Raw genomic sequence first — 24,783 nt, 5'->3', positions numbered from 1 at the left:
GATAAAATAACTTAATATTTAATTGTTTTTATATAAGCTTAGCGGCTCCCATGTGAATTCCACTATCCTTGAGGCGGTGTTAAAAACCAGAGCAGTAATCCTATCGGGGAATTTATCTATCGGTGCATTGGTTTGGTATTCGACTGTTGAGCTGCAAATCACTCGTACTCCCAACAGTTTTTCTTTAGGATATCCGGGTTGGATCCATGAAAATCTCTCATCCCTTTGATATCCCTCGGTAGTGCCGCATATGAAAGAGGATCTCCAATGAATACATGAGATGTTTAATTAATTTTATGTGTTGAGATCATCCTGTTTCGACGAGTGGTTGATGTAGATACAATGAAAATATCTAAGTCAGCCCTGCCAGATTTTGCACGTGACAAAAACAACGGCTGTTATTGTATTGTCAGATAGTCCTAAATGATCAGCAGTATTGCATGTAATTTCACAATGCATAACTTTTTGAGGGTAAGTCATTCGCAGTATAAATCACTTTTGTCAAGTCATTTCATTAATAAAAACAATCAACTTGCTAAATTAGTTTATTAATAACTTAATTCATTAATAAAAACTATGAAGTTACTAAACTAGTTTATTGATAACTTAATTCAATAACTCTTGTCGTAACTTTACGTTTTTAGTAATAGAAGTCTAAGAAAATAGGTCAAATAATATTTATTATTTTGTTGTCATTTACAGATGGCAACAGGAAAATATTTTCTATGAGAATGAAATAAATTATTTTCCCCATGAGGCTGATAAAAATTAAATTATAGATTTACAAGCAATTTATTCATAGTTGAAATTAGATTGCGAATCTAGAAAGATAAAAAATTTAAGCGGTGTCTTGCTTTTTTTGCTTTGGATCCGATTCTAACGGTTCAAGAATTGGAATCACTAAGACTGCTATAGGTACAACCCTGCTCATAATTGAACGAGAAGTGAGGGAGCCACATCAGAAATCGAAAAAGCCTCATCTCTCTTTTATAGAACATAAATATTAGTATTCAAATGAGCTACAACTGACTACAATCGGTTCATTCAATGTCGAGATAGAGGCAAGAAGGGAAAGCATTGCCAATTTGATTCGTGCCCAGCACAGCATCATGACAAGAAAAACTAGACCGTGGAATATTCGAGAAACTACAAGAACGACCGCCACCTCACCTACGCGATCGATGAGGTTCTAGCTATAGTGTATGTTAAAAGGATCTTCTTTCCTTTCATCTCCCCTCTTATTGTTATAATTATTAATATGATTATTTGATATGATGTATGTAAAGTACTGTTTCTATCTTAATTATAAATAGCTGTGATTTATTATATTGTCAGAGTTGCCAATAAAATGTATTAATGATAATATATGTGTGTTCCTTATATTATTCCTCCACGCCTTCTCTTCGTGTTGCTTCTTGACGAGGGTGAGGAGACACAATTATTTATAAGGAGGAGAGATCCAGGACGACCGAGAGAAGTGAGGAGAAGGAAAGGCGTGGAGGAATAATACAAAGGTTTGTTTATAAGAACATCTATATTATTAGTTAAACAAAAACCTACTCTGCTACATGCATAAAATACACGACTATTTATACTTAAAACGAGGTAAAAGACTGTACTTTACACACATATATATATATATATACAAGAAAATAAGAGAAGAGAACAAGGGGGAAGAAAACACTAATACATTACACTTCGTTTCTCTCAGTCGTCCTGGATTCTTCTAAATAAATAGATTGTGTCTATCAACCTCGTCATTAGACACAACACTGGCGGTCAACAAGACAATGTTCCCAGCCTCTGCGATGATGCTGGGAATCGTTGCATCAGACGGGAAGTGGATACCCCCGTATTGGTTTCCGAAATGCCTGAAAATAGGGAACAAGGAGTATCAGGGCGTCCTCAAGGAGGGAATCTTACCCTGAAAGAAGTTCAACTACCCAGAGGAAACACTATGTGTTCCAGCAGGACTCCACCCAGGGCACAAGACCAGGGCCACGCCGCAATGGGTCGAGAATTATTTTTCCAATTTTTGGATACACGATTTGGGGCCTCCCTCCTTGCCCGACATGAATCCTCTCGACTATGTCGAAAGTAGGGTATGTGCCGTCCCCCATCCTAACCTTGACACGTCTCAGTCCCTTCTTATCTACTGGCACAAAATAAGTCTCCCAAACGTTCGTCTTTGCTTTATTAGCCCTTTAAATCATATTTAAAAAAGTAAAAAAAAATATAAACTTTGATTACTTGAATTTTTTGTAAATACTATTGGAATGGAACGCTAACATCTAATTTTTATCGTTCAAAAAACAATTCCTTTCTGTTCAGCGTTTTGTTCATTGAACCCACGTTCCATGGAACGCCGTTCAATTTTGCATATTTTTTTATCGGAGGGTGTAGTATCCATCGGTTGGTCATGCCTAAGAAAAAACACTCACTTAAAGTAAGTTTTCATCCTGGAAGTGCTACAGATACCCTTTTTCTACGAGACCATTATAAAAAAATTACCAAAAATAAAGTTTAGATCGAACGTTTTAAAGTTAGAAATCCTCTTTTTGGCCAAGGATGTACAAAATACTCAAATATAACGTAAATCTTTAACATACCTAATATATTTATACAGGTATAGGTACTGTATACATTGAAGAAAAAGAGAGGATCGAAGCTAGGGATGAAAATTGAATGATGATTAATTGATTGACAATATAATATACATTATCGTGTTTGTTCTATTTGTTATATTAATAACATAATTACTATGGATCTTTGAAGGGTAAATTCTAGGGTATTTATTATTAGGAGTATTTTTCAATATTTTATTTTTAATTGGGAAATGTACTAATCACAATATTAGGTAGGTATATTTTTTTTTGAATAATTGATAAGGGAAAAATCTATTTAAAAAATTAAATAATAATGAAGGAATCAAAAGATTAATGGATATTAAATGCATTCGTAACCTTTTCCATAATCATTACATGTAGTCGTTTATTTTTTCGCCTACATTTTTCCAACATTCACTTCATTAAATCTGGTAAATGTAAAAAATTAATTATCAGTTTAGTATTGAAAAAAATAAAACTGACATTAGGATTATATTATTAATTAGAAGTACATTATAATTCATAAAGATGCATAAAAATATTATGTTTGCTTAATTTATTTAATTTTCGAATTCGGGCATCTGCCAGCTGTATGTAGCCCATTATTTTTGTTCTGTGAATATTTTTTCACACCAATATTAAAAAAATCAAAAGCAGTGCCTAAAAAAAAAAGAAAATAGTGCTGAAACTTACTTTCTACCATTTTCGAATTTAAATTAGACTGAATTTTTTTTTGAAAGAACAAGTAAGAGATCTTGAAACAGTCAACTTCATCATGGTGTTATCTCTCGTGAACGTTTTCCTTGGGCACTCTGCTCTCTTTTTGTCCGTATAAATCTAAAATTTTGTAAAATTACTTATTTCAGTGTGAACAGCTGTCGTTCAACATAACATCTTTACGACAATTTCGCGCTTAGAATAGCTTTCTTCGTGTAACGTCACTGTTTTAGCCTTTACAACATCAGAAAAGGTAGCTTTTTTGCCAATTTTTGAAGAATATCAATTACAGCTAATATGCAAGCACAACCTTCTCTTGCAAGCGAAGTTGGGCAAACTTTTGTAAATGACTGTATTATCAAGTGGTATAGAAAGTAAAAAAGATTGAGAACCACTACTGGCTTATTGAATATTAGACAAAGTGCTAACAGCCATGACTGTGGCTTTTCCTTAAAAAAATATGAAATGATGCAAACAGCAGTCTCTTCTTTTTTATCCTGTTTATATCCCATTTAGTTACATCACAATTGCCGAACAATCCTTTTCAACACTGCTTAGTGCTTACTACATAAATAATCATAATAATCAAATGGAGTCATGACTTTGACAAGCAAGAAAAGTCAACTTAAATTAACGGATATCGGGATCTCAGACTCTTCATTCAAAAGTGCTCAAACGGATTCATGGGAGAAAATAGAGCAAAATGGTTTAAAATTATCCATCTTACAAGATTATTACGAGAGCTCCCGAGCTCATAAGTTGTTTACTTCTTTGGAGAAAGAAATCGAGTATTTGGAAGGAGCGTTGAGTCAAGTGCATGTCTTTGGTAAGTGGCATCCCATTCCACGTAAACATGTTGCGTATGGAGATTCAGGAGTCAATTACACTTTCTCGTCCCGCACAATTTCCGCAAAACCTTGGACTCCATCCCTAAAAGAAATACGAAATGATCTTCACCGGGACATTGGGTGAGTCAATCTAATGCCAGCACAGGTGGCATGCTTCTCTATCAGTCATTATGAGATATTATATCGGGCCGTTGCCATCTTTCAAAATTGGGGGGCGGGGCTTATCCCCAAAATCATCAACACCGTAATATAATTACTTAAATAAATAAATTCCGTTATATATTATATATTTAAAAAAATTGTGGGGGGGGTTGGATGTTAGTTACACCACTATATTATATTTTAATCTCTTGATTGTTGTAGACATTTGTATAACTTTGTGCTCGTCAATCGCTATGAAAATGGAGCTCAAAAGATGGGAGAGCACAAGGATAATGAGAAAGACATTTTGAAGGATGTTCCTATTGCCTCCATTAGTTTAGGTCAAGAAAGAGACTTTATCTTTCGGCACGAGAGTCTTGTCCAAGGACATAAAAAATCCCTCGACCCCTCCTTCAATAAGTATAAATTGTCATTAAAGTCGGGTTCCTGTCTACTCATGCATTATCCTACAAATGAGTATTGGTATCATGGTCTCCCCTCAAGAGCATCTGCGAGAGAGCCAAGGATCAATTTAACTTTCAGGCGAATTCACTCATTATAAAAATGTAAATTATACATAATATATCTATTTATATTTGTTTCATATTTGTACAACAAATACTCTATTAATTTCCATAAAAAAAGTTCATTTATAATATAATAAAATTTTACTAAGGCGCACAATGAAGAGTAATTACTACTAATTAATACACTAGATTAAGAGAGGTCAATCTTTACTCTCTTGGGTTGAGGCTGATCCTCATCATAGTCGTCGTCTTCATTTCTAGAAGGGCTCGCTGGTGGACTAAGTGCATGACTAAGTCTTTCTTTAGAGTGAGCCCAAAACTGATCGAAATTCCAATCCCTTGCTCCAAACAGAGCCATAAAGGTGCCTATTAGCTCTTTGGATGTCACTTCTATTTTTGATGCATATTCTTCCTTCTTTCTTTCAATGAACCCTTTGGTCTTCTCTTTAACCTCGTCAACCTTGATTCCCAACTTTAAACGATTTCCATGGAAAAAGGAAACGTTTAGATCTTGGCGTGTGTATCCTCTAGCTAAGTTACGTCGTATGTACTTGTCGTAATCCTTAACAATTCGGGCTACTACATCAGAAGTAGAAACACCATCCGTTCTCTGTGTGGCTACAAACATTCCTTTTTCTTTAAGCGCGGCATATACATCACCTCCAGACTCCGTAACATATGGAGCCTCGTCATGAGCTACAAAATCTATTTTATGAAAAGACAAAAAGTCATCATCGCATTCCCAAGGAGCATCTCTCACTACCTCATCCACATAGCGACAATGCCGAATGGCCTCATAGCGTTCTTCTTCACTCATTACAGTTTTACCTGTATGTGTGTAATAGTGAGAGGAGATGAGTAATTCAAGTGAAGGATAATTAATATATGACTGAAAGTACCTTTTCTTTTATTTGTAAGCTCGTCACTTGTACACCCTACGAGGAGATAAACCTCCGTTCGAGGTCCAAAGACATTTTTTGCTTGCATCAATTGTCTAGCATGTCCTTGATGAAACAAGTCATATATTCCATCGGCATACACTCGAACTTTTCGTGGAGACAATCCAGATCTAGCCATGTCCAATGTTATTTTAATAGAATAGTCTTGACTTTCTCTTTCAATAGCGGCGGCTTTGTCTGAATCAAAAGGTGCTGGACCTAAATGAGTGCATAATCGCTGCTCTGAGGCTGGAGATGAGGATCCTTCAGCTTCTCTCTTACGAGACATCTTTAATAAATAGAGACGATATTGATGTAGCAATACTAATAGTAGTAGTCTTACAATATTTAGAAAAGCTAGTATATTGAAATGACAGCCCTCCTTGAGGAGCAAAGTTCAACTTGAAACTCAATATGAGGAGTTTTCGTACCGTGACAAAATCATTAAAAGCGTATAAATAATAACAATAATAAGCAGAAACGCATGACTAAACTACACAAGTGTGCAAAGGAAACACTTTTGATTTGGAATCATTTAGGTGGAACTCGAGGTATGAGGCTATTTTCTTTAGCATACCTTTATTCGTGTTTCATCCATCACGATAGTTAAATTATACTATGTCTCTAGAGGAGATACACAAAGAAAATAGTGGCTCCGCAGCTGAAGAGAAAGGTAGAAAGAAAGAGAAATTACATATTTACAAAATATCATCAGTATATAATTTTAAAATGATTTGATATTATGTTAAAGAAAAATGAATTGCCAATAAGTTACATACATAAAATAGATGTATTCCAATCCAAATTAAATTATAGCATTATACACTTTTACTCTTAAAAAACTGTCTAATTCTAGGAACAACAGGTCCAAATTTATCACTATTCCATACTTTGTCCCTTATCCAACCCGGTAACAGTTCATGTATATTTCCTCTAGAGTATCTATGATCCGCAAGAATAATTGTTGCGTAATCATTACCATGTCGAATTGCACGTCCAATAGACTGATTCACGGCTTTCATACATGAATTTTCATAATAACTATTTCCAGCATTTGAGCCTTCAGTTCTATTTAAATACTCCATTTTTGCTTTTAGCTCTGGACTTTTAGAGTTGGAAAAAGGAAGGCCTATCATGAGAACGCATCGCCCCATATCATCACTAAAATTAATACCCTCGCTCATTTTACCACCTACGACACTGAATAAAATTGCACCATCCGAGTTTTGAACACTATTAGAATAAGCCTTAAGCACCTCTTCCACTGCATCTGAATTCTTGGGCTCTCGATATAACTTCTTTTTTTTAGCAACTAAATTGTTCCATGTACTGCTCTTGCTTAAAAATGCATGTACTTTTGTCTCATAATGATAAGATGGGAAAAACACAACTATCCCTCCTGGTATAATTGTTACTAAATTGCTTAAAATTCTCAAAATCTCTTCATATGTCTCTTTTAAATCACGCAAGGAAAAGGAAAAATCCAAAAGTTTTCCAGAAGGTCCGCGATGAAGAACTATAGGTAAAATATTACTTTCTGGAATTATGTGTCCGCACGAAAAGTGATGTATCCTCTCCGTAGTTGCCCCTGATGATATAAAAAGACGCTTCTTAAATTCATCTACTGGTTCCATTGTGCCTCCAGCAACAATTATGGAATGACATTCCTTTACGAGGTCCTTAAAGTGATTAGTAGGGTTGAGTAGGATGAATTTGATGGATGAACCAGAGAAATCATTTGAATGAGTAATCACAACTCTTCCATCATCAAGATCTTCTACTAAATTGGATATAAAACTAAATAGAATATTTATCTGCGATGGTCCATCCGAATGATCTGACTCTGTTTCTGGGCGAACGCCCTGAGCAGGAGACTCTTCCTTGTAATTTTTTTTCATCGAATTTAAAAAAGTTTGAGTATTACTGGGTTTTTGAGCTTCATTTGAATATTTCTGAGAGAATCCTCGGAGTTTATAAGATAATTTGCTCTTCAATATATATCGCAAGATTTTAAAAAGATCAATATTAAAGATTTGAGAATCTTGCAAAAAGGCCATGGTTGTAAGAATTTGACTTGAAGTCATGACTTTGATGAAATTTGTCACAATAAATATCAATTGTTTGATATAGAGTATATTCCTGGGTTTCAAACGTGTCCGAAATTTTTCGAGGTAACCCTGTAATTGAAATTTGATATCCTTCAAATGACTTCCTTTGATTTCACAACTGTGAATATGAGCTATTGTTTCCAGGAGATTGTGTGCTTCGTCAATGATAAGCACAGAATTCTTCAAAATAATAATTAGAAAAAATTATTTTCATAGTCAGATACACATAATTAATACAGTGATTTACACTTACTTTTAATTTAATGCCACATGCCTCACGGGTTGACTTATGTAGGAGAGTATTATAGGGAATCACAACTAGCTCAGCATCCTCCGAGGCATGTCTAGAGCTATAATAAGGACATGTTTGAGTTTTTTTACCTTTGGAAACCAAATCTTCTATATCCTAAGTCAATAATATGTTAGTATTATGATACAAACTTATGGTACAAAAATAAATCCTTTACCGATATTTGAGTCAACGCCATGTTTTTCAAGGCTTCAATCCTTATTTGTGAGTAAAAGGGACATCCATTTGTAGTTTTCTTTTTTTTTGATGCCCTTTTATCCTTATCGACTTGAGTCTTTTGCAAACCTTTCTGCAAATCGATACATTTCTCATTCATGGAAGCATTATGTTTTAACTTCCGGACTGAATCGTTGATACAGGCATTTTTCCGAGAACCTAAGGAAATTAAGCGAATACTATCCGCATAAGGGCTTTTTTTGACTTCTTTGACAAATTGACTGAGTTGTGAATGGGTTCTGGAGCAATAATATATCTAGGAATCATATTAAGTTTTTAAAACAATATCCTGATTTATGATTTTATTTTTACTCGTTGACTATAATCCACTTGATCTTCAGGCGGATAATTTTCGTCTCCTCCATCCTCTTCGCCACTAGAATAATCGTTCAAGACCAAGTCATGGTCTTCATCCTCATTTTCATTAATGTCAGACATGGAGGATCCCTTTTTCTCATAATAATGATGAAATTGAACGTCTTTTTTCAATTTCGACTTTTGCCGTATCTCCTCGAGTCTTTGTTGTTTCTCTTCAAGAAACTAAGGATTACCACATTAAAGGATTAAGGGCACAACTTAAATCATGAAGTACTTTCATTAATACCTTGAGTTCCAATTTATATTCCAATTTCTCCTCATTTTTTGCACGATTTCGAAGCGCCACAGAGAACCAATCCTCTTCTCCATCACTATTTACATCAGATTTTTCTTCAATCCTATTTTTCAAATATTTTTTTCGAGCTTCTTCCCTTTGTTTGAACCACAAAAGGGTCCCACAAATTAAACTCAATGATTTTCCAGTTCCAGTTGGAGACTCGAATATTCCCAACTTACCATCGTCCAGACATCTAAAAAGGCTTTTCATAAAGTCTTTTTGTATGGGATAGGGTTCATCATATGGGAAAGGAAATGATTCTGGAGTAGGAATGGGATCCATTGATTAGAAAATACCTCGTTCCAAGTTCAACCGCCTTTAAAAAATTAGGACGGGATATTTTCAAGCAAAACAATATTACGAAACCTCTTTAATCTGTTAGTGATAGAAAAATAGTGATGGTTCATGATACACTGCCGGTATGTGACCAATATTTTAAACATTTCTTGATTCTATTATATATAAGTCCAATAATATCTTAACTATTGTTGTTTTAGTATTTGTAGATAAGTTTATAGAAGTTTGGATTACTAAATTTGATCCCGCTTTGTTTTGAGTTTATCTGAATCGATTTTAAGGATCTTGAAAAAATAAAGACGGCATTGATTAATTAGTAATTATATAGATCTAGGATTACTAATATTAGTGATTAGATTGAAATCTTATTGAAAGTTCAGTGTACAGATTTTTGCTCTAGCAAATCGGAAAAACACAAAGAATAAAATGAACTCTTGGTTTCATATTATCTAGTATAATAAAGTTTCCTTAGCTAAAAATCGATCTGAGGAATTTAAAATAAGAATTCAAGAACATTGAATTCTGTAGTAGAGAAACAAATTTCAATAAGGTTTCGATAAAAGATTGAAAGTTTTGGGGAAATAGTATAACTAGTGATATAATTGCAACATGTTCTAAAGTTGAGTAGTCCAACAATTTGTGGAGTGATCGCATATTAATTTGGATTTGGACAAGCTACAATTTGTACAAAGATATCGATTTATAGATAGAGATAATTCCTTAAAAATTAACTGATATGTTCAATGTTAAAGATTTGGATGAAATTAAAAATAATTTTAGATATATATCGAACTAGCTTAAGTTTAAAATTTCATGGTTTAATTTGAAAAATTCATCTCGGATTTTCTGCCTAATATTCACCTCTAGGCCAATTCAGATTTAAAAAAAGACTTTGATTCGGGGTTACTCCATCCAATCCAATAAATGTTAATTTATAACTAAGTATACAGTGTAGAGTGGTATAGTTTGAAAATATTGTCCGGTAATCGTGTATTTAGTCAATCTCAGACAAATAATTTCAAACTATATACCATTATCTTTTTAAATCCTATGCAGAGCGTCCGTGGACTTTATTTGATTTATTTCCGGTTCTTGGTTAGTTTAATCGATTTTAACTTGACATAATTTGTACTTAGTATTAATTTGATGCTAAATAAAAGGATAGCATTATATTTTATAACCAAAGTATGATAGTTAATTTTAATCCAGTGAAGTTCTACATTTTTTAACATTTTCGATTTAGATATTATACGATTGAAAATATTCCTATCAATTTGACTGGAAATTAATAATAGTTTCCAATTGAATATTGGAAATGTATCCACCTAGTATAGAAAAATTATTTTATATAAAGATAATACAAAACAAATTCCCTTTCTATCCAAGTTTTTGAAGGGAAAAAAGGTTTATAAAATGGTGATACCCAGAAATGTATGAGAACTAAATGGCTAAGTAGGTATTTATTTATGCGTATTTCAAATGATTAAGTAAAAAAAGAACAACTTTAAAAAAATAAATGAGTTTTAAAATAATATTTAGATTAATTATCATATTTATAAAATCCTTCACCAGACTTCCTTCCAAGCTTTCCTTCACTAACCAATTTATTGATAGTTTCACTAGGCTCGAAGAGCTTTTCGTCAGGATAGGCTTGATGCCATCCATCTCCAATAAATTTAAGAGTATCAATTCCGACATAGTCTGCTAATTCAAAAGGTCCCATAGGATAGCCAGCACCTAATTTCAAGGCAGTATCAATGTCTTTGGCAGAGGCATCTCCTCTCTCTAACATTCGAACAGCCTCCATTTGATAAGGAATGAGGAGTCGATTCACAATGAATCCAGGAGTATCTTTACATTCCACAGTTACTTTCCCCATATTTTTGCCCCATTCCAGCATGGTCCGAAACGTTTCTTCAGAGGTGACACTGGTTTTGACAACTTCAAGAAGTTTCATAACAGGGACGGGATTAAAGAAATGAAGACCACCGAAACGATCCTGACGTTGGGTTGCAGATGCAATCCCTCCAATGGGAAGTGAGGATGTATTTGAAGCAAAAATAGTCTTTTCTGGAGCAAGAGAGTCCCATTCACGGAAGAGTTTGCGTTTGATATCCAAATTTTCAACCACGGCTTCCACTATAAGATCCGCAGACTCAATACTTGAGCTAAAAAAGCATGAGTGAAAATGATACTAAGAACTATATTGACGAGAAGGATTACCTAATATCTGTTGTATATGATATATTTCCTAAAGTAGTGTCAACAAAGCTTTTCGCGGATTCCGGCTCCTCTTTGAACTTTTTCTTTGCTACACGTCCAATACTGTTACTGATCCTTGACTTGGATTGCTCAAGTACAGATTCACTCAAGTCCACAAGAGTGACTTTGTGACCCGTTTGAGCACCCACTTGGGCAATCCCTGCTCCCATGAGACCTCCTCCAACAACGATGAACTCCTGAATCTTTCCCTGTGCTGCAGAACTGGTCATGATGTTTCTATGGGTAGTTAAAAGTCTGGAAACGAATGCCATGATGTGTGTCTATGAATGTATGTATCCGCACGCCGAATTGTCAATCGAAGATTCAATGCAGAGGTAAATGTCTGACTTTTGAGTGCAGCTGTTGCATGGATAAATTATTTTCTACTTATGTTACATAAGTTATGTTACATAACTTATGTAGCAGCTAGTTGTCATCAAAAATTTTAAAATCTTGGCCTAACATTAGAAGTTACTATATGGAGGACAGTCATGCCAGCTACAGCCCTCCATAACACAGGCCATAAATTCCCTATCATACTTCTCAAGGCTAAAGGCCCCTTTAGAAGGTACAAAATCACATATATACAACTCCTTGATGAGTTTGAATACATTCCCTACAAGAGATTCATCAGAACATAGTCATTCGATCCATGATGTGGATTTAAAGGAGAGAGAGAGAAGTTCGCTCAGTCATTTACTTGTCTTCTGTTCCCCCTGACAACAAGTTGCAAACGTATTGAACAAAAGACGTGTCATCATTTGAAACGTTTGACGTCACTCAAGTGATGCATCGAGGACCGAGTGGCACATCTCGTCGTCCATTCGTGGGCCATGAGAGTCTCGAAGATGATAACAGTTCCTTGGAGTTGGACTTAAAAAAAGAAAGTGGATGCACTCAAAAGTATCTCCATTAACATTGGTGCTGAGGCCCGTGAGCATTATCGACTCCTACAGGCCGCTGATGATGAAATGGACTCGACGAACTCTCTTTTATCCTCCACTTCCAATCATGTTATGAAGATCCTTGGGATTAGCCGTCGACATAGTTACTACTTTATTTATCTCGTCCTTTTCATACTTTTCATCACTTTTATACTTTGGCTGAAAATCAGATGAACCGCGACTTTCTAGTTATATGTTTTTATTAAATATCTATATGTATTCTTTTAAGTGTAAATTACTGATAAATATATTCGAATAGATACTTTGTTGCTATTTATAACATGAAATCAAGGTTATTTTTTCAAATATAAGCTCTCTTAGTTAAAGGCTCACGTAATTTGAATATAAAGTTCAAAGCTAGATATTATTAATTATCAAAATTATAATTACATTATAATAAATAAAGAAATTCCGGAAAACACACTTCAATATAAAGAATCTCACTCTTCATGCGCTGAAAATTTTAAATAAACCTATCAATATATTGGGTGTTGGGATAGCGCAGTGCTAGCTCGGGCCATTGAACCAGTGTATGATCAACAAAAGGCCCAACGAGTTTAGCAGTCAATGACAGAGTTTTGACTCGACAAATACTTTCAATGTAGATTATTTTTGTTCGAGAAGAGAGGAGTCCCATCTTCTTATAAGCCCACCCCAGAACGACCATAGGCAAACATGTTCCAGGTCCGTTGCATAAAATAAGTTCTGGTTTATGCTTGTTTAAAATCTCAAAAGAGGATACAAACGCAGCGGAGGTTGTAAAGACAGATGTGATATAAGACTGTCCCACAATCCGAGATCGTTTTGTTTTAATGAGATGTCCTTCAGGATCTTTGACTTTAAGCCGCTCAATCGAATTGGAATCTGAGTCAGCAACAATATATGTCCTTGGATAAAAAGTCTTCCAATTCAGGGATGAACATAGTTTAAACATTTCGGACGTGTGTCCTCCAGATCCAAGGATGATGAGTGTATCTATATTTTTGGGCTTTTGTACCTTGGGATTGAAGCCCCATATTCTTTTCACTACTCCATAGATCCAAAATAATAGTGAGATCAAGGATCCTAAGCCCAAGAGAAACCAAATATCGAACGTCATGACGTCACATTAATAAAAAATATTTTTTATAATGAATATGTACACGAAACCTCTTCATTATTGCATTCCGCAAAGCTCGTCAATCCAGACACATCATTAAGTAAATTTAATATGTAATACAAAAAGCTGAGTATAATATACTTATATACAAAACTTGACTGACTACATAGCGGGCTGTAAAACTAAGCTACTTGCAGTTGTTAATGGTAATATAAACGAATTTTGTCTTCAATTATGTTGTTCAATACAATTACATATTACATAATATCCATGTAAATAATATGTAATTCATAGTTTCATCCTCAAAGTAATGTAAAGCTTTTGAGAAATACAGTTTAAATCTTAAGTGCCTTGGTACAAGATTTATTTACTAAGTAAGCAACCTTCAGATTTAAAAATAGTAATTAAAATATATTTATGTAGTCCTTGTACGTTTATTTTTATAATGATACTGTTTTACTATATAACAGTGTTTCTCAATTTTTTTCCAATCAGAGCACCCCTGTATAAAAAATGATGAAAAATAACTATGCAAATGTCCCCAATAGGGCAAGAGAGTTGTTTACTCATATTAGTATATATATAATTCCCTGAATGGTAATTATAAATTATCATTATCACATAGAGGAGTCATTTGCATACTTAAGTAATCAATACTTACCATGTATTAGACCTTAAAAAGATCAGTTTACACAGATAATTAATTATCTTATAAGTTGGGGGGTGATATTGATAGCAGAATAAGAGCAGCGCTATTTGAAGCCACTGTGTACTTATTTTCCACTGATATACAAAACCTAACCAGTTCCATGTCTCCAAATCTTATTTATCTACTCTGATATCTATCAGTTGCTACTTTATTGGCAGTTTTCAACTCAAACTCTTGAATTCTAAGAATCCCGTCGAGATATTTCAGATTTTGAGATATGAAGTCAGAAAGGTTAATGTTGCTTATATAGACATATGAGTGGTGGAAACATATCCTACATATTTCGCAAAAAAAAAGTGTTAAATTAAATGGGGTGACCATTAGTCGTCTTTCCCCCTCCCCTCCGACATGTTATCTTTTAACATCCTGTTCAGAGCGTCCGTAGACTCTTTAATTATAAGTACATTATGGGTTAATACAATTTTAATTCGACTTGAAATAAAAGTCAAATTAATATAAGGATGTCCAAAATAAAAATATTGAAAAAAGTCTAAAATAAGCAAGATCCAAAATATTAATATTTAGGTGTTCTTAAATTTTTTTATGTCACAATCCCCTTCCTTAACTCCTAAAACCGTCACTGATCTAAAAAATTAAATGTTCTTATGGCTTATTTTTTGGAGGCTCCCCTGAGACAGTCAGAGGGAGTCCCAGCTTGCCGCGGCACACACTTTGAGATACACTACTCTACAAAACATTTTTAAATACGTGAATCTGTACGTAAACAGGGTTGTATAGTTTTTAGTCACTGTTTTGATTAAAAAACCTAGGTAATTAATTAATTCTCTCCATGCATGGTGAAATTGCCTTATCAGCTAAAGGGATTTTTTTGCTGATTAGCAAAGATTACGTATGGGATTAACACTTTAAAAGCATTGATATATTATTTTATTATAGAAGCTCCCTTAACATTGAATATTCTATGAGACTATGTATATTCAATATTCATATATAATAGAATATCGTCCTTTTTTTAATTCCTATCCGGATTGTCCAGGGACTTTTGATAAATTCATAATATGCCCGATTTTTTTAGGTCATGTCAATTTTCATCAAAATAAAAATTAAATTAAAAATGAGGAATATTTAAAAAAAAGTCCAACATTTTTTTTCCAATAATTGAAATATATTATTTTTGAGAATGAATTACACGTAAATTGCTTTAAAAACACAGGATTTACCTAACTGTATCACCATTAAACCTTTTAAAAATCATTAGACGTGAAATTTTATTGTTTAATTTTATATATTGAATGAACAACTTAAACCTCTCTTATCTCTCAATCCCATAGACCCCCCACTCTAATCTTTTTTTTTCCTAAAGCGATATGTTAATTTGATCTTGTTCTGATAAAAGTTTTATAATAATTATCAGAGGATTTTTCTTCGCACTAACTTTATCCTGCCTGGGATATAATGAAGAATAACCTTTATTAGATCCCAGCTTTCATGATTTCAGATGATTTGATGTTTAAGATATTAAGGTAAAAAAAATATAGTCTAGGTCAACCAATCTTTTTTAACAGAATAAACAAAAAATGTTTAAAGTATTTAGTTGCATAACTCAATCGCTATCAAATGATTATATGCATCCATCAAATGGGTGTTTTATGAACTACAATCCAAAACGCAAGGGTATTCTAGACCAGTGGATCTCAAATGGGGATACGTGTGCCCCTTGGGGTACTTGGAAGCACTTCAAGGGGTACTTGAGATTTTGAAAGAATATTTTACAAGTTGTACATCACTGAATCTAAAAATGCTTTGTTCTGGTAAGGGGGTACTTGGGTTAAATAAATATTTTACAAGTTGTACATCACAAAAAAAGGCTGATAATTCCTGTTCTAGATCATTTTTGATCAAATTAATCAGGAAAAAATTTAAAAAAGTGTACATTTTTTATATGAAATGACCCTAGTATATTTATTATATTATTAACAGCTCATATACATCGGTATAAAACGTTGTATAATGGAGGCAATAATGAATTAAGGTAAAATATCGTTAAAAGGAGTTAGAAGGGCTCAAATTACCTAGTGGATTGGAAATGACTTACATTTTTTCTATTTTATAATTATATTTATAATAATATCTGTTATAATAATAACATTCCTATATAAACTAAAGGGATTTTTCCATAAGAACAATAACCTTTGTTCTTCCTCGTTTTTTGCGTACATTATACGCTTTTGTATTCTTTATACAGAATAATATGTATTTGTCTTCTTTGGTCTTAAAGTGGAAAGGCAGCCATAATTGACTTAAGTAAATAATATATTGGATCTTGGAGTGTGTCTCAATTATTGTATAGATGCCCTCATTCAATATTTGATATAACGATGTAAGATGAAGATTGAGAAGAGGTAGTTGCATTCCTCCTCTAAAGTGGCGGTTTTTTTTAATATTATATACTACGAGAAGAGGGCATGTTTTGTGTACTGTAGTAGTTCTTGATAAAATTATTATTCCTTGCTGCTTGCTCTCTTTATTCTATTTCTTCTTCTCTAGCAGCCCTCTTCTTCTCACGATTGATGTAGATTTTGTTTGAATTCCGAAGAATATTGTCAGTCATTTGAAGCACGCTTGAAACGTTATCAGTTGCGCGGTCTGCAAGTTTTTTTAATTCTTTGATGGTATGTTACAAATTACAATTTAACACACAAAATAACATTTTGATTACTTTAAAATGACCTAGAATAAATATTATTTACATATAATAAAGGGATATATGCTAACAGCCAACAGGAAACTCTTAAAGCTTATCAACATTAATTTTTTTTAACTTTCTCACAAGTTATCATTGAGAAGCGTTTTCCGTAAAGAGAACAATTTTACTCTTATCTAATGATATCAGAATGAATAATTATATATTTATTTTCTAAGATAGCTAAAGGGTTCCTTATACGAAATAACATATAATTAAAAATCCCTAATTAATTAAAAGTAAAAAAGAGCCTGTGGTCTCTATGACTACAATTCCACTAATAAGCAATATCACTATCTATCAAAAAAAATTATGTTAGTTCATGAATAATTAAATAAATAATATAATAGTATCTATTAGTACTTTTTACTCGTCAATACTCGTCCTCATTGCGTTATTTACTTTTCAGTTTCCTTGTGCCAAAGTTGTGACGGATATATAATATAAACATAGAGTGGCAACGATATGGAGGAAGAGGAGTTGACTAAATTATACGGAAGTCCGAAAAAATATGAACCCACTTTTAAGGGACCCATCAAGAAACGCTCTTGCACTGATGTCATTTGCTTACTTCTATTAATTGTTTTCATTACCTGTTGGATTGGCATTGGACTACTTTCTTTCACATGGGTATGGTTTTGATATTTGAGGGCGGGGGAGGAAATTAAATCTTTTCTTTATTATGTGCCTTTTATAGGGAAATCCTACTAAGCTCATTTATCCCTCCGATTCAAATGGTGAAATATGCGGTCGTCAAAACAACGAGTAATTATTAAATTAATTATCATTTAGTAGTTGTCTTATTCTATTGGTCTCCTTATTAGGGGACGGCCACATTTACTTTTCTTCAATCTGATGGAATGTTTACGTCCAAGTGCGTTGACATCGGGTTGCCCTACACCTCAAGTATGTGTTGCAGAATGTCCGTCAACAATAATGAGCTTTTGGGCGGAAGCTAAAATTAGAGACGTACGTGATAAAATGCGACCTTATTGTAGTATTCGAGCCAAGAAGGAAGATTTTGAGAATGATAGGGAAAATGGGAAGGAACTAATTAGAAACCGACTTTGTCCCTCTTGGGTTCTCACGAGTAAACCCCTTCTTGGACGTTGTATTCCAAGTTTTCATTCCATGAATAACGAAGAAGTGCACAATAATACAGTTATTTTTGACACCGATGAAACTATGGATAATACGGCCATCACGGGGGAAAAGCTTTTTAAGGCTCTCCGGAGCGTTGCAGATATTTTAAATTTAAAAGAGATTTCTGAAAAAGCGTTTAATGATTTATCGAATACTTATTGGGTCATTATTTTGGGTCTTGTATTTGCCATGGCTATTGCATTACTGTGGATTACTCTCATGAGATTTACAGCCAAAGTTATGATTTGGACAACACTTGTGCTATCACTAGCTTCTCTTGTTGGATGTGCAGTATTTTCTTACTTTAAATATGCCGAATTAAAAGACTTTGTATACACATCTGATTATGAATTTGATCTTGGATTTGAAAGCAGATTTGCTGAAATAACTCACAATCCAAAGCTCTGGTTAGGGATTTTGATTGTAAGCTCAGTTATTGTAATCGTACTTGTTCTGTTACTCATTATTCTAAGAACGAGGTAAGTTTATCGGTATAGTACTATACATACCTACATATATATATATATTCATTTCCCAAGTCTAATCTTCGTTTTCTAGGATAGCCATTGCTATTGAGTTAATAGAAGAAGCTTCTAAAGCTGTTGGAGGTATGATGAGTACATTATGGTATCCGATTTTACCATTTTTTGGTGAACTCGTCGTCATTTTTTGGTTCATAATTGTTGCAATGTTTTTTGCATCTTCTGGAGAAGCTCAGTATCGAGTTAACTTAAATGGTGACACATGTGCAGGTAATAATGATTATTTTTAAATATAGCTAGTTAGATACGAATACTAAGATTCCTTATACCTAGATTGCATGAATGGAAAAGTTCCTTTCAAGACTGGGGATTCGTGCCATATAGAAATATTTAACTGCAGCAGTAGCCCTGACTGTAAACTATCTCGATGTGAATTTTTTCGATATGGCCCAACGGATGTGGCAAATATACTTCAACTTATCAATCTTTTTGGATTATTCTGGGGTCTGTTCTTTATATCAGCTATGGGGCAAATGATATTGGCTGGTGCGTTTGCTTCATGGTATTGGGCATTTGATAAAAAGAGAGACGTACCTTCAACTCCTTTATTATCGAGCTCGTATCGAACATTTCGATATCATCTGGGTACTCTTGCATTTGGTTCTTTAATCATCGCCATCATTCGTTTTATTCGAGTAATGTTAGAAAGGGTTGAAGAGAAACTGAAGCAGTATCATCAAGATAATCCAGTTGTCAAGGTTTGTAACATAAATGCAGTGCCAGTTTTAAGAGGAAGGGGAGTGCATGAGTACTATTAAACTTAAAAATAGGATGCAAATCGTGCATTTTGGAATACTTTTTTTTTTTTTTTTGGGGGGGTGAGCTACTGTCTCCTTGATATTGTGAATAAAAGGGCCCCACGTTTTGTCTAACTCAGACTTACCTCACGATAAAACTGTCTTAGTATAAACAGTGTTTTTGGCAGACTAATGTTTTTTTTTAAATATATAATTAGGCTATACTCTGCTGTTGCAAATGTTGTTTCTGGTGTCTTGAGAAGTTTATGAGATTTTTAAACCGAAATGCATATATAATGACTGCAATCTATGGATATAACTTTTGCTCATCTGCGAGAGAAGCTTTCTCACTTCTTATGAGAAATGCGGTTCGAGTCATTGTTCTTGATTCCGTCACGGACTTTATTCTCCTTCTGAGTAAAATGTTCATCGTGGGAATTGTGGGCATTGGGACATTCTTTGTGTTTTCGGGTACATATTTTGACTTATTTTGAGCAACAAAATTATTTAAATATAATATTATGTTTAGGTAAAATAACATTCCTTATTCTTCCTCAACTCAACTATCCCCTCCTTCCTATCAGTATTATATTGATCGGAACTTTTTTCATTGCTGATTCATTTTTCGGGGTCTATGAAATGGCTGTGGACACTCTATTCCTGTGTTTTCTTGAGGTAATTGTATCATTGATATAGGGTGTCTATGATATACAATTATTAATTACTTTTAATTTAGGATATTGAGAGACACGATGGAACTCCTGAGAAACCCTACTACATGTCAAAAAACCTCAAAAAAATCCTTGGTTACTCAAAAAGTAAAAAAGTTTCACCTGCACCAAAATCTACGACCAAATCTGAATGAGGAAACTCATTCGTGTGAACTTAAGACATCAAGAGCTTTTAACAAATGAATATAATAGATTACTCGATGTGAAAAACGCTTATTCATATATTCCTTTTAATAGTTTGTATACTCAGTATGTAGAAGATTTATCATTAGTACAAATATAGAAATTTATATTTCTAATGCTGGAGTATTTGAAAGAAATATTCTAATTCTAATACACCGTCCTCGGGTAAATCTGTACAATGAACTGCATTATGATCCTTACTGCGACCATATTTCGCTCTAAGGGAATGGGGTCTTAGAGTTTTACAAAGAGTTGGATCCGAGGGACCCACAATTTCTCGGAAACGACTCACAACCTCTGTATTGTTTTCGTTTAAATTACTACGTGTATCGCTTATTTCTAGAGCAATGCATCTTCCTGAAGAAAGCTCTTTCACCATCCCTGAATAGTCCTCAACAATACCCTTGTAAATTTCGAAAAACTCTTCTGCATTTGCATATCGAAGATGAAATGATTCCAAAGCAGTAATTTTGAAATGTTCATGGCTTTGAATGTCCTGAATAATGGAACTTAGTTGACCCTCTTTGATCGCATGAGGCTTTATGATGCAACATGTTGAGTTCCGACAATTGGCACTTGATTTTGCCCGATAAGGATTAGAGAAGAAAAACTCAAGATCCTAAAGAACGATTCGTTTTTGTCTGTTTAATTATTTAATAATAAAAATAGTTATTCTATACTTTAGAAACATTCTGAGTGGAGTCGAATTGTACAAAGTTCAATTTGTGCTTTGAATCCGACTCTATGTGAGATCTCCAACCACAAACCACCTTTTCCCCCATGATTTCAAGAGCAATAATGGGCCCTGATGTTAGTTCTTCAATAATTTCTCTGAAAAAGTATTTGTATGAATATACATGGATTAACGCTCACAATGTTTATGCAGATATATACTCACTCGAAATCTTCATCCTCCCTCTTAGAGAAAATGAACTCTCTTGCACATTGAGAGTCAAGTTGCACCATTCTTGCTTTTCCTAAAGTATAGCCACATGTATCAATGTCTTTAAGGATGTCTCCAAGGGAGGATATTCCTCCAGGACGGATAACAGCAATAGTTGTTTCAGAGTGTGAGTTTAGTCGTATCCGTGTTGCTTCACTTCCATAGTCAACGATTTGGAGTCGTCGTGAAAATATAACAACACTATTCCCGATATAAAAGTCCTTTGCGTCCACACCAGAGCAATGAATCCTTTTCAGGAATATTTTACGGATTTTGGGATCAAACTGAGGAAGAAATAAATTCGATTACTTAATGATGTATAATTATATTATGTAAGGATTTTATACCATTTCCACTGAATTATCTCCCGGATAAAATGTCAGAAGGAATTTACGGGTTTGCTCACTATTGCTATCATACCAATGCACTTCGAACACAAAGTCATCCTTCATGATTCATTCAGTTATGAATTTAATTCTATGAAGTATCGATTTTCCCTCCTTCTGTTAATCGATGACCATAAGTATATCGGGGTGTATAAATATTATTTATGAAATGTATTTGAGAGGTTTGGAAGAGATATAAATGTTACGAAATATTGTGGTTTTAAATTTGAATTTATAAACAAAATCTGGATTATAATGTAAATTTTATCTCAATTCAATTAAGTATCACTATTGATATTGGAAGTCATATAATATTGAGTGAATCAATGTTGAATTTTAATATTATATAATTTTGATGAATAATACAAATTAATTAATGCTATAGCTCACACATTGCATAATAATCAATTGAGTAACAAGGGACTTTTGTGTTGGTATTTTTTGTGTGATTGGAAGCTCTCTATAATTATAATTTTTAATCATTGCCTTACTTTTCCTATGTTTTTGTTGTCATAAAATATGTTATAGTATTTCAAGAAGAGTCATTCAATACGGGTTTAAAGTTCATTATTGTTTTTATTTTATTTTTTCTTCTATCGAACGGAAATCGTCGATGAAAACAAAATTTGTATATTATATAGATATATTTACCAAAAAACAGGATATTTTGTATAATTTTTGAAAACATCCTTTGTCTCCCTCAGTCTCAAAATTAACTCCTCAGAATGAAGTTCGCTTTGTGGGGATTGCTTTTCCTTTTTGGACTATCCGCTGGATTGGTTCGAGTTCCTGTACATAAATTTCAATCCGCTCGGAAACATTTCTATGAAGTTGGCTCCTCCATTCAACTCATTCGTAAAAGATGGAACACTGTCGGAGCTCATCCAGAACCCTTATCAAACTACTTGGATGCTCAATACTATGGTCCAATCACAATAGGATCTCCTCCACAATCCTTTAAGTCAGGAGTTATTACCTATTAGTTATTTCCCTTAACTTATACACATATTATATTTTTTAATTATTGGATATTTTTAGAGTTATTTTCGACACAGGATCCAGCAATCTCTGGATTCCAAGTAAATCCTGCCATATTACGAATATTGCTTGTTTATTGCATCACAAATATGATCATTCCAAATCTTCAACCTATGTTGCTAACGGCACAGAGTTTGCCATTCAATACGGTTCCGGAAGTCTTTCGGGATTTCTTTCTTCAGATTCCGTATCTATGGGTGGAGTGGAAATCGGGTCTCAAACATTTGGAGAGGCCATGAGTGAGCCTGGTATGGCGTTTGTTGCTGCCAAGTTTGATGGTATTCTTGGTATGGGCTACTCTAATATTGCTGTGGACGGAGTTGTTCCTCCATTCTACAGTAAGTGGAGTGTTTTTTAAGATATTGAAAACATATTTCATAAACAAAATTGCATTCCACCTAGATATGTTCAAGCAGGGGTTAATCCAAGAGCCCATCTTCAGTTTTTATTTGAATAGAAATCCAGACGCAAAAGTAGGAGGCGAGGTAAGTAGAATCTTAATTAAGTCATTATTTAAATAATAATGACGAAAATCTGCTGGGATTAATTATAATTTCTTCATTTCATACTCAATTTCTTAATTGGGTTGTTGAGTAAAGTATTAAATTTTTTCAAATATTGACTCTTAATAAGTAATAATTGAATATATTAATTATAATATACTCTATCCTTGTATTTATTAAATAAAAAATCTCAAATATTACTTTTTTACCACTAGATTATATTTGGTGGATCCGATCCGGATCATTACAAGGGAAACATCACTTATATTCCAGTTACGAAGAAAGGATATTGGCAATTTAAAATGGACAAAATGGAGGTTAATTCCAAGAGTTTTTGCCAAAATGGATGTCAAGCTATTGCTGATACAGGAACTAGTCTCATTGCTGGTCCATCAATAGAAGTCAATGCTCTAAATCAGCTTTTGGGTGGCACGCCCATTATTAATGGAGAGTACATGTTTAACTGTGAAGATATCCCTAATTTACCACCCATAACCTTCACGATCGGAGGAGAGGAATTTGTTCTCTCCGGTGAAGACTATGTTATGCAAATTACTCAATTCGGAAAGACTGTCTGTCTCTCTGGATTCATGGGATTGGATGTACCTGAACCAATGGGTCCCATTTGGATTCTAGGGGATGTTTTTATTGGAAGATATTATACCGTATTTGATATGGGAAAGGATAGAGTTGGATTTGCTCAGTCTAAATAATAATTATTAATTTCTAAATTGTAGTACTCAGCTTATTGTTAAATTTCGAATATACAAATTACATATTTGTGTAGTAAATTAATATTTTATTTTAATGATTAGACTGAAGAAATAAATGAATAGAAATAGTCAATGGACCTGAAATAATCCCTTCCAATTTTAAATGTTTAAAATTTAAACTTTTAAATAAATTTGAAAGCTGAAACAATGAGTTATATTTATATCTGGAGCGGACCAAGGCTCAATCACTAAGCCTCATCTAGGGGGGAGTGTATTTTTTATGGTTAAAAATCAAATGGCAAATCTAATTGACTTTGTACAATATTAGTTCATTTTCATTTCATCATTATCTATACTTAAAACGGCAATTAACCTATCATAAAACCGAATGAGTAAATACTAAATAAACACTAGGCCTAGCAGTAGCTAAGGCTGGGACTATATAAAGGGGACTTAAAACTTCTTTTTGACAGAAAAAACTTATAGACCCTAGTAGGGACGACTTTGAATTCCATTACACATCAGTTAGCAGAAGGAGAGAAGTGAGGAGTTGGAACTACGTGGAAAGACATTTCATTCATAGTCATTTGGATGTATCTCTCCTACGTAGCAATCGGATATATGGATCCACATCGAGCCATCCTTCCCGTTGATAGGAATATCTAATTCACACGCCTTCAGATCTCGACTCTTAAGGGGATATATCTTGACTGAACTAGTTCTTCACTCGTTGGATCTCATCTCTTTTAATGGAAGGATCGTTAATTGTGCAAGTGTATCTTA

At 33.7% G+C, this 24,783-nt stretch overlaps 8 protein-coding genes across 11 annotated transcripts; 3 read left to right on the top strand and 5 right to left on the bottom strand.

Moving 5' to 3' along the window:
* The first annotated feature begins 3,810 nt into the window (after window positions 1-3,810).
* Window positions 3,811-4,996, top strand: LOC121130359 (DNA oxidative demethylase ALKBH2). The gene is made up of 2 exons (XM_040726114.2): window positions 3,811-4,291; window positions 4,535-4,996. Exons 1-2 carry the CDS (start codon window positions 3,921-3,923, stop codon window positions 4,872-4,874), a joined length of 711 nt encoding a protein of 236 aa, XP_040582048.1. The 5' UTR covers window positions 3,811-3,920; the 3' UTR covers window positions 4,875-4,996.
* LOC121130343 (choline-phosphate cytidylyltransferase B) lies at window positions 4,880-6,411 on the bottom strand. Of its 2 annotated transcripts, none has more exons than XM_040726100.2 (3): window positions 6,355-6,411; window positions 5,739-6,066; window positions 4,880-5,667 (listed from the first exon to the last, which is right to left on the bottom strand). In XM_040726100.2, the coding sequence occupies exons 1-3, from the start codon at window positions 6,373-6,375 to the stop codon at window positions 5,030-5,032; spliced, it is 987 nt and encodes a 328-aa protein (XP_040582034.1). In that variant the 5' UTR covers window positions 6,376-6,411; the 3' UTR covers window positions 4,880-5,029. The 2 variants fall into 2 exon arrangements, with proteins under 2 accessions (XP_040582034.1, XP_040582041.1); XM_040726107.2 differs by having other exon boundaries at window positions 6,121-6,395.
* A 63-nt stretch (window positions 6,412-6,474) lies between these two features.
* On the bottom strand, window positions 6,475-9,444 carry LOC121130333 (ATP-dependent DNA helicase DDX11). Its single transcript, XM_040726092.2, has 5 exons — window positions 9,016-9,444; window positions 8,724-8,951; window positions 8,353-8,667; window positions 8,139-8,291; window positions 6,475-8,065 (listed from the first exon to the last, which is right to left on the bottom strand). The coding sequence occupies exons 1-5, from the start codon at window positions 9,346-9,348 to the stop codon at window positions 6,596-6,598; spliced, it is 2,499 nt and encodes an 832-aa protein (XP_040582026.1). The 5' UTR covers window positions 9,349-9,444; the 3' UTR covers window positions 6,475-6,595.
* Window positions 9,445-10,804: 1,360 nt separating this feature from the next.
* On the bottom strand, window positions 10,805-12,752 carry LOC121130319 (hydroxyacyl-coenzyme A dehydrogenase, mitochondrial). The gene is made up of 2 exons (XM_040726080.2): window positions 11,587-12,752; window positions 10,805-11,531 (listed from the first exon to the last, which is right to left on the bottom strand). The coding sequence occupies exons 1-2, from the start codon at window positions 11,895-11,897 to the stop codon at window positions 10,904-10,906; spliced, it is 939 nt and encodes a 312-aa protein (XP_040582014.1). The 5' UTR covers window positions 11,898-12,752; the 3' UTR covers window positions 10,805-10,903.
* On the bottom strand, window positions 12,752-13,668 carry Alg14 (ALG14, UDP-N-acetylglucosaminyltransferase subunit). Its single transcript, XM_040726088.2, has one exon. The coding sequence runs from the start codon at window positions 13,666-13,668 to the stop codon at window positions 13,033-13,035; it is 636 nt and encodes a 211-aa protein (XP_040582022.1). The 3' UTR covers window positions 12,752-13,032.
* A 193-nt stretch (window positions 13,669-13,861) lies between these two features.
* Window positions 13,862-20,533, top strand: LOC121130275 (choline transporter-like protein 2). Of its 3 annotated transcripts, none has more exons than XM_040726054.2 (9): window positions 13,862-14,042; window positions 17,491-17,711; window positions 17,779-17,846; window positions 17,906-18,703; window positions 18,783-18,976; window positions 19,040-19,464; window positions 19,722-19,974; window positions 20,033-20,178; window positions 20,240-20,533. In XM_040726054.2, the coding sequence occupies exons 2-9, from the start codon at window positions 17,547-17,549 to the stop codon at window positions 20,366-20,368; spliced, it is 2,178 nt and encodes a 725-aa protein (XP_040581988.1). In that variant the 5' UTR covers window positions 13,862-14,042; window positions 17,491-17,546; the 3' UTR covers window positions 20,369-20,533. The 3 variants fall into 3 exon arrangements, with proteins under 3 accessions (XP_040581988.1, XP_040581973.1, XP_040581980.1); XM_040726039.2 differs by lacking the exon at window positions 13,862-14,042 and adding an exon at window positions 16,856-17,010; XM_040726046.2 differs by lacking the exon at window positions 13,862-14,042 and adding an exon at window positions 17,174-17,395.
* On the bottom strand, window positions 20,438-22,045 carry nmdyn-D7 (nucleoside diphosphate kinase homolog 7). Its single transcript, XM_040726071.2, has 4 exons — window positions 21,708-22,045; window positions 21,316-21,644; window positions 21,098-21,248; window positions 20,438-21,036 (listed from the first exon to the last, which is right to left on the bottom strand). Exons 1-4 carry the CDS (start codon window positions 21,810-21,812, stop codon window positions 20,530-20,532), a joined length of 1,092 nt encoding a protein of 363 aa, XP_040582005.1. The 5' UTR covers window positions 21,813-22,045; the 3' UTR covers window positions 20,438-20,529.
* Window positions 22,046-22,124: 79 nt separating this feature from the next.
* Window positions 22,125-24,133, top strand: cathD (cathepsin D). The gene is made up of 4 exons (XM_040726063.2): window positions 22,125-22,707; window positions 22,785-23,122; window positions 23,187-23,269; window positions 23,503-24,133. The coding sequence occupies exons 1-4, from the start codon at window positions 22,472-22,474 to the stop codon at window positions 23,998-24,000; spliced, it is 1,155 nt and encodes a 384-aa protein (XP_040581997.1). The 5' UTR covers window positions 22,125-22,471; the 3' UTR covers window positions 24,001-24,133.
* The last annotated feature ends 650 nt before the right edge of the window (window positions 24,134-24,783 follow it).

This window comes from Lepeophtheirus salmonis, chromosome 1, assembly GCF_016086655.4.
Source record: "Lepeophtheirus salmonis chromosome 1, UVic_Lsal_1.4, whole genome shotgun sequence".
NCBI lineage: Eukaryota > Metazoa > Arthropoda > Copepoda > Siphonostomatoida > Caligidae > Lepeophtheirus > Lepeophtheirus salmonis.
This window is presented reverse-complemented; position numbering and strand designations above follow the sequence as displayed.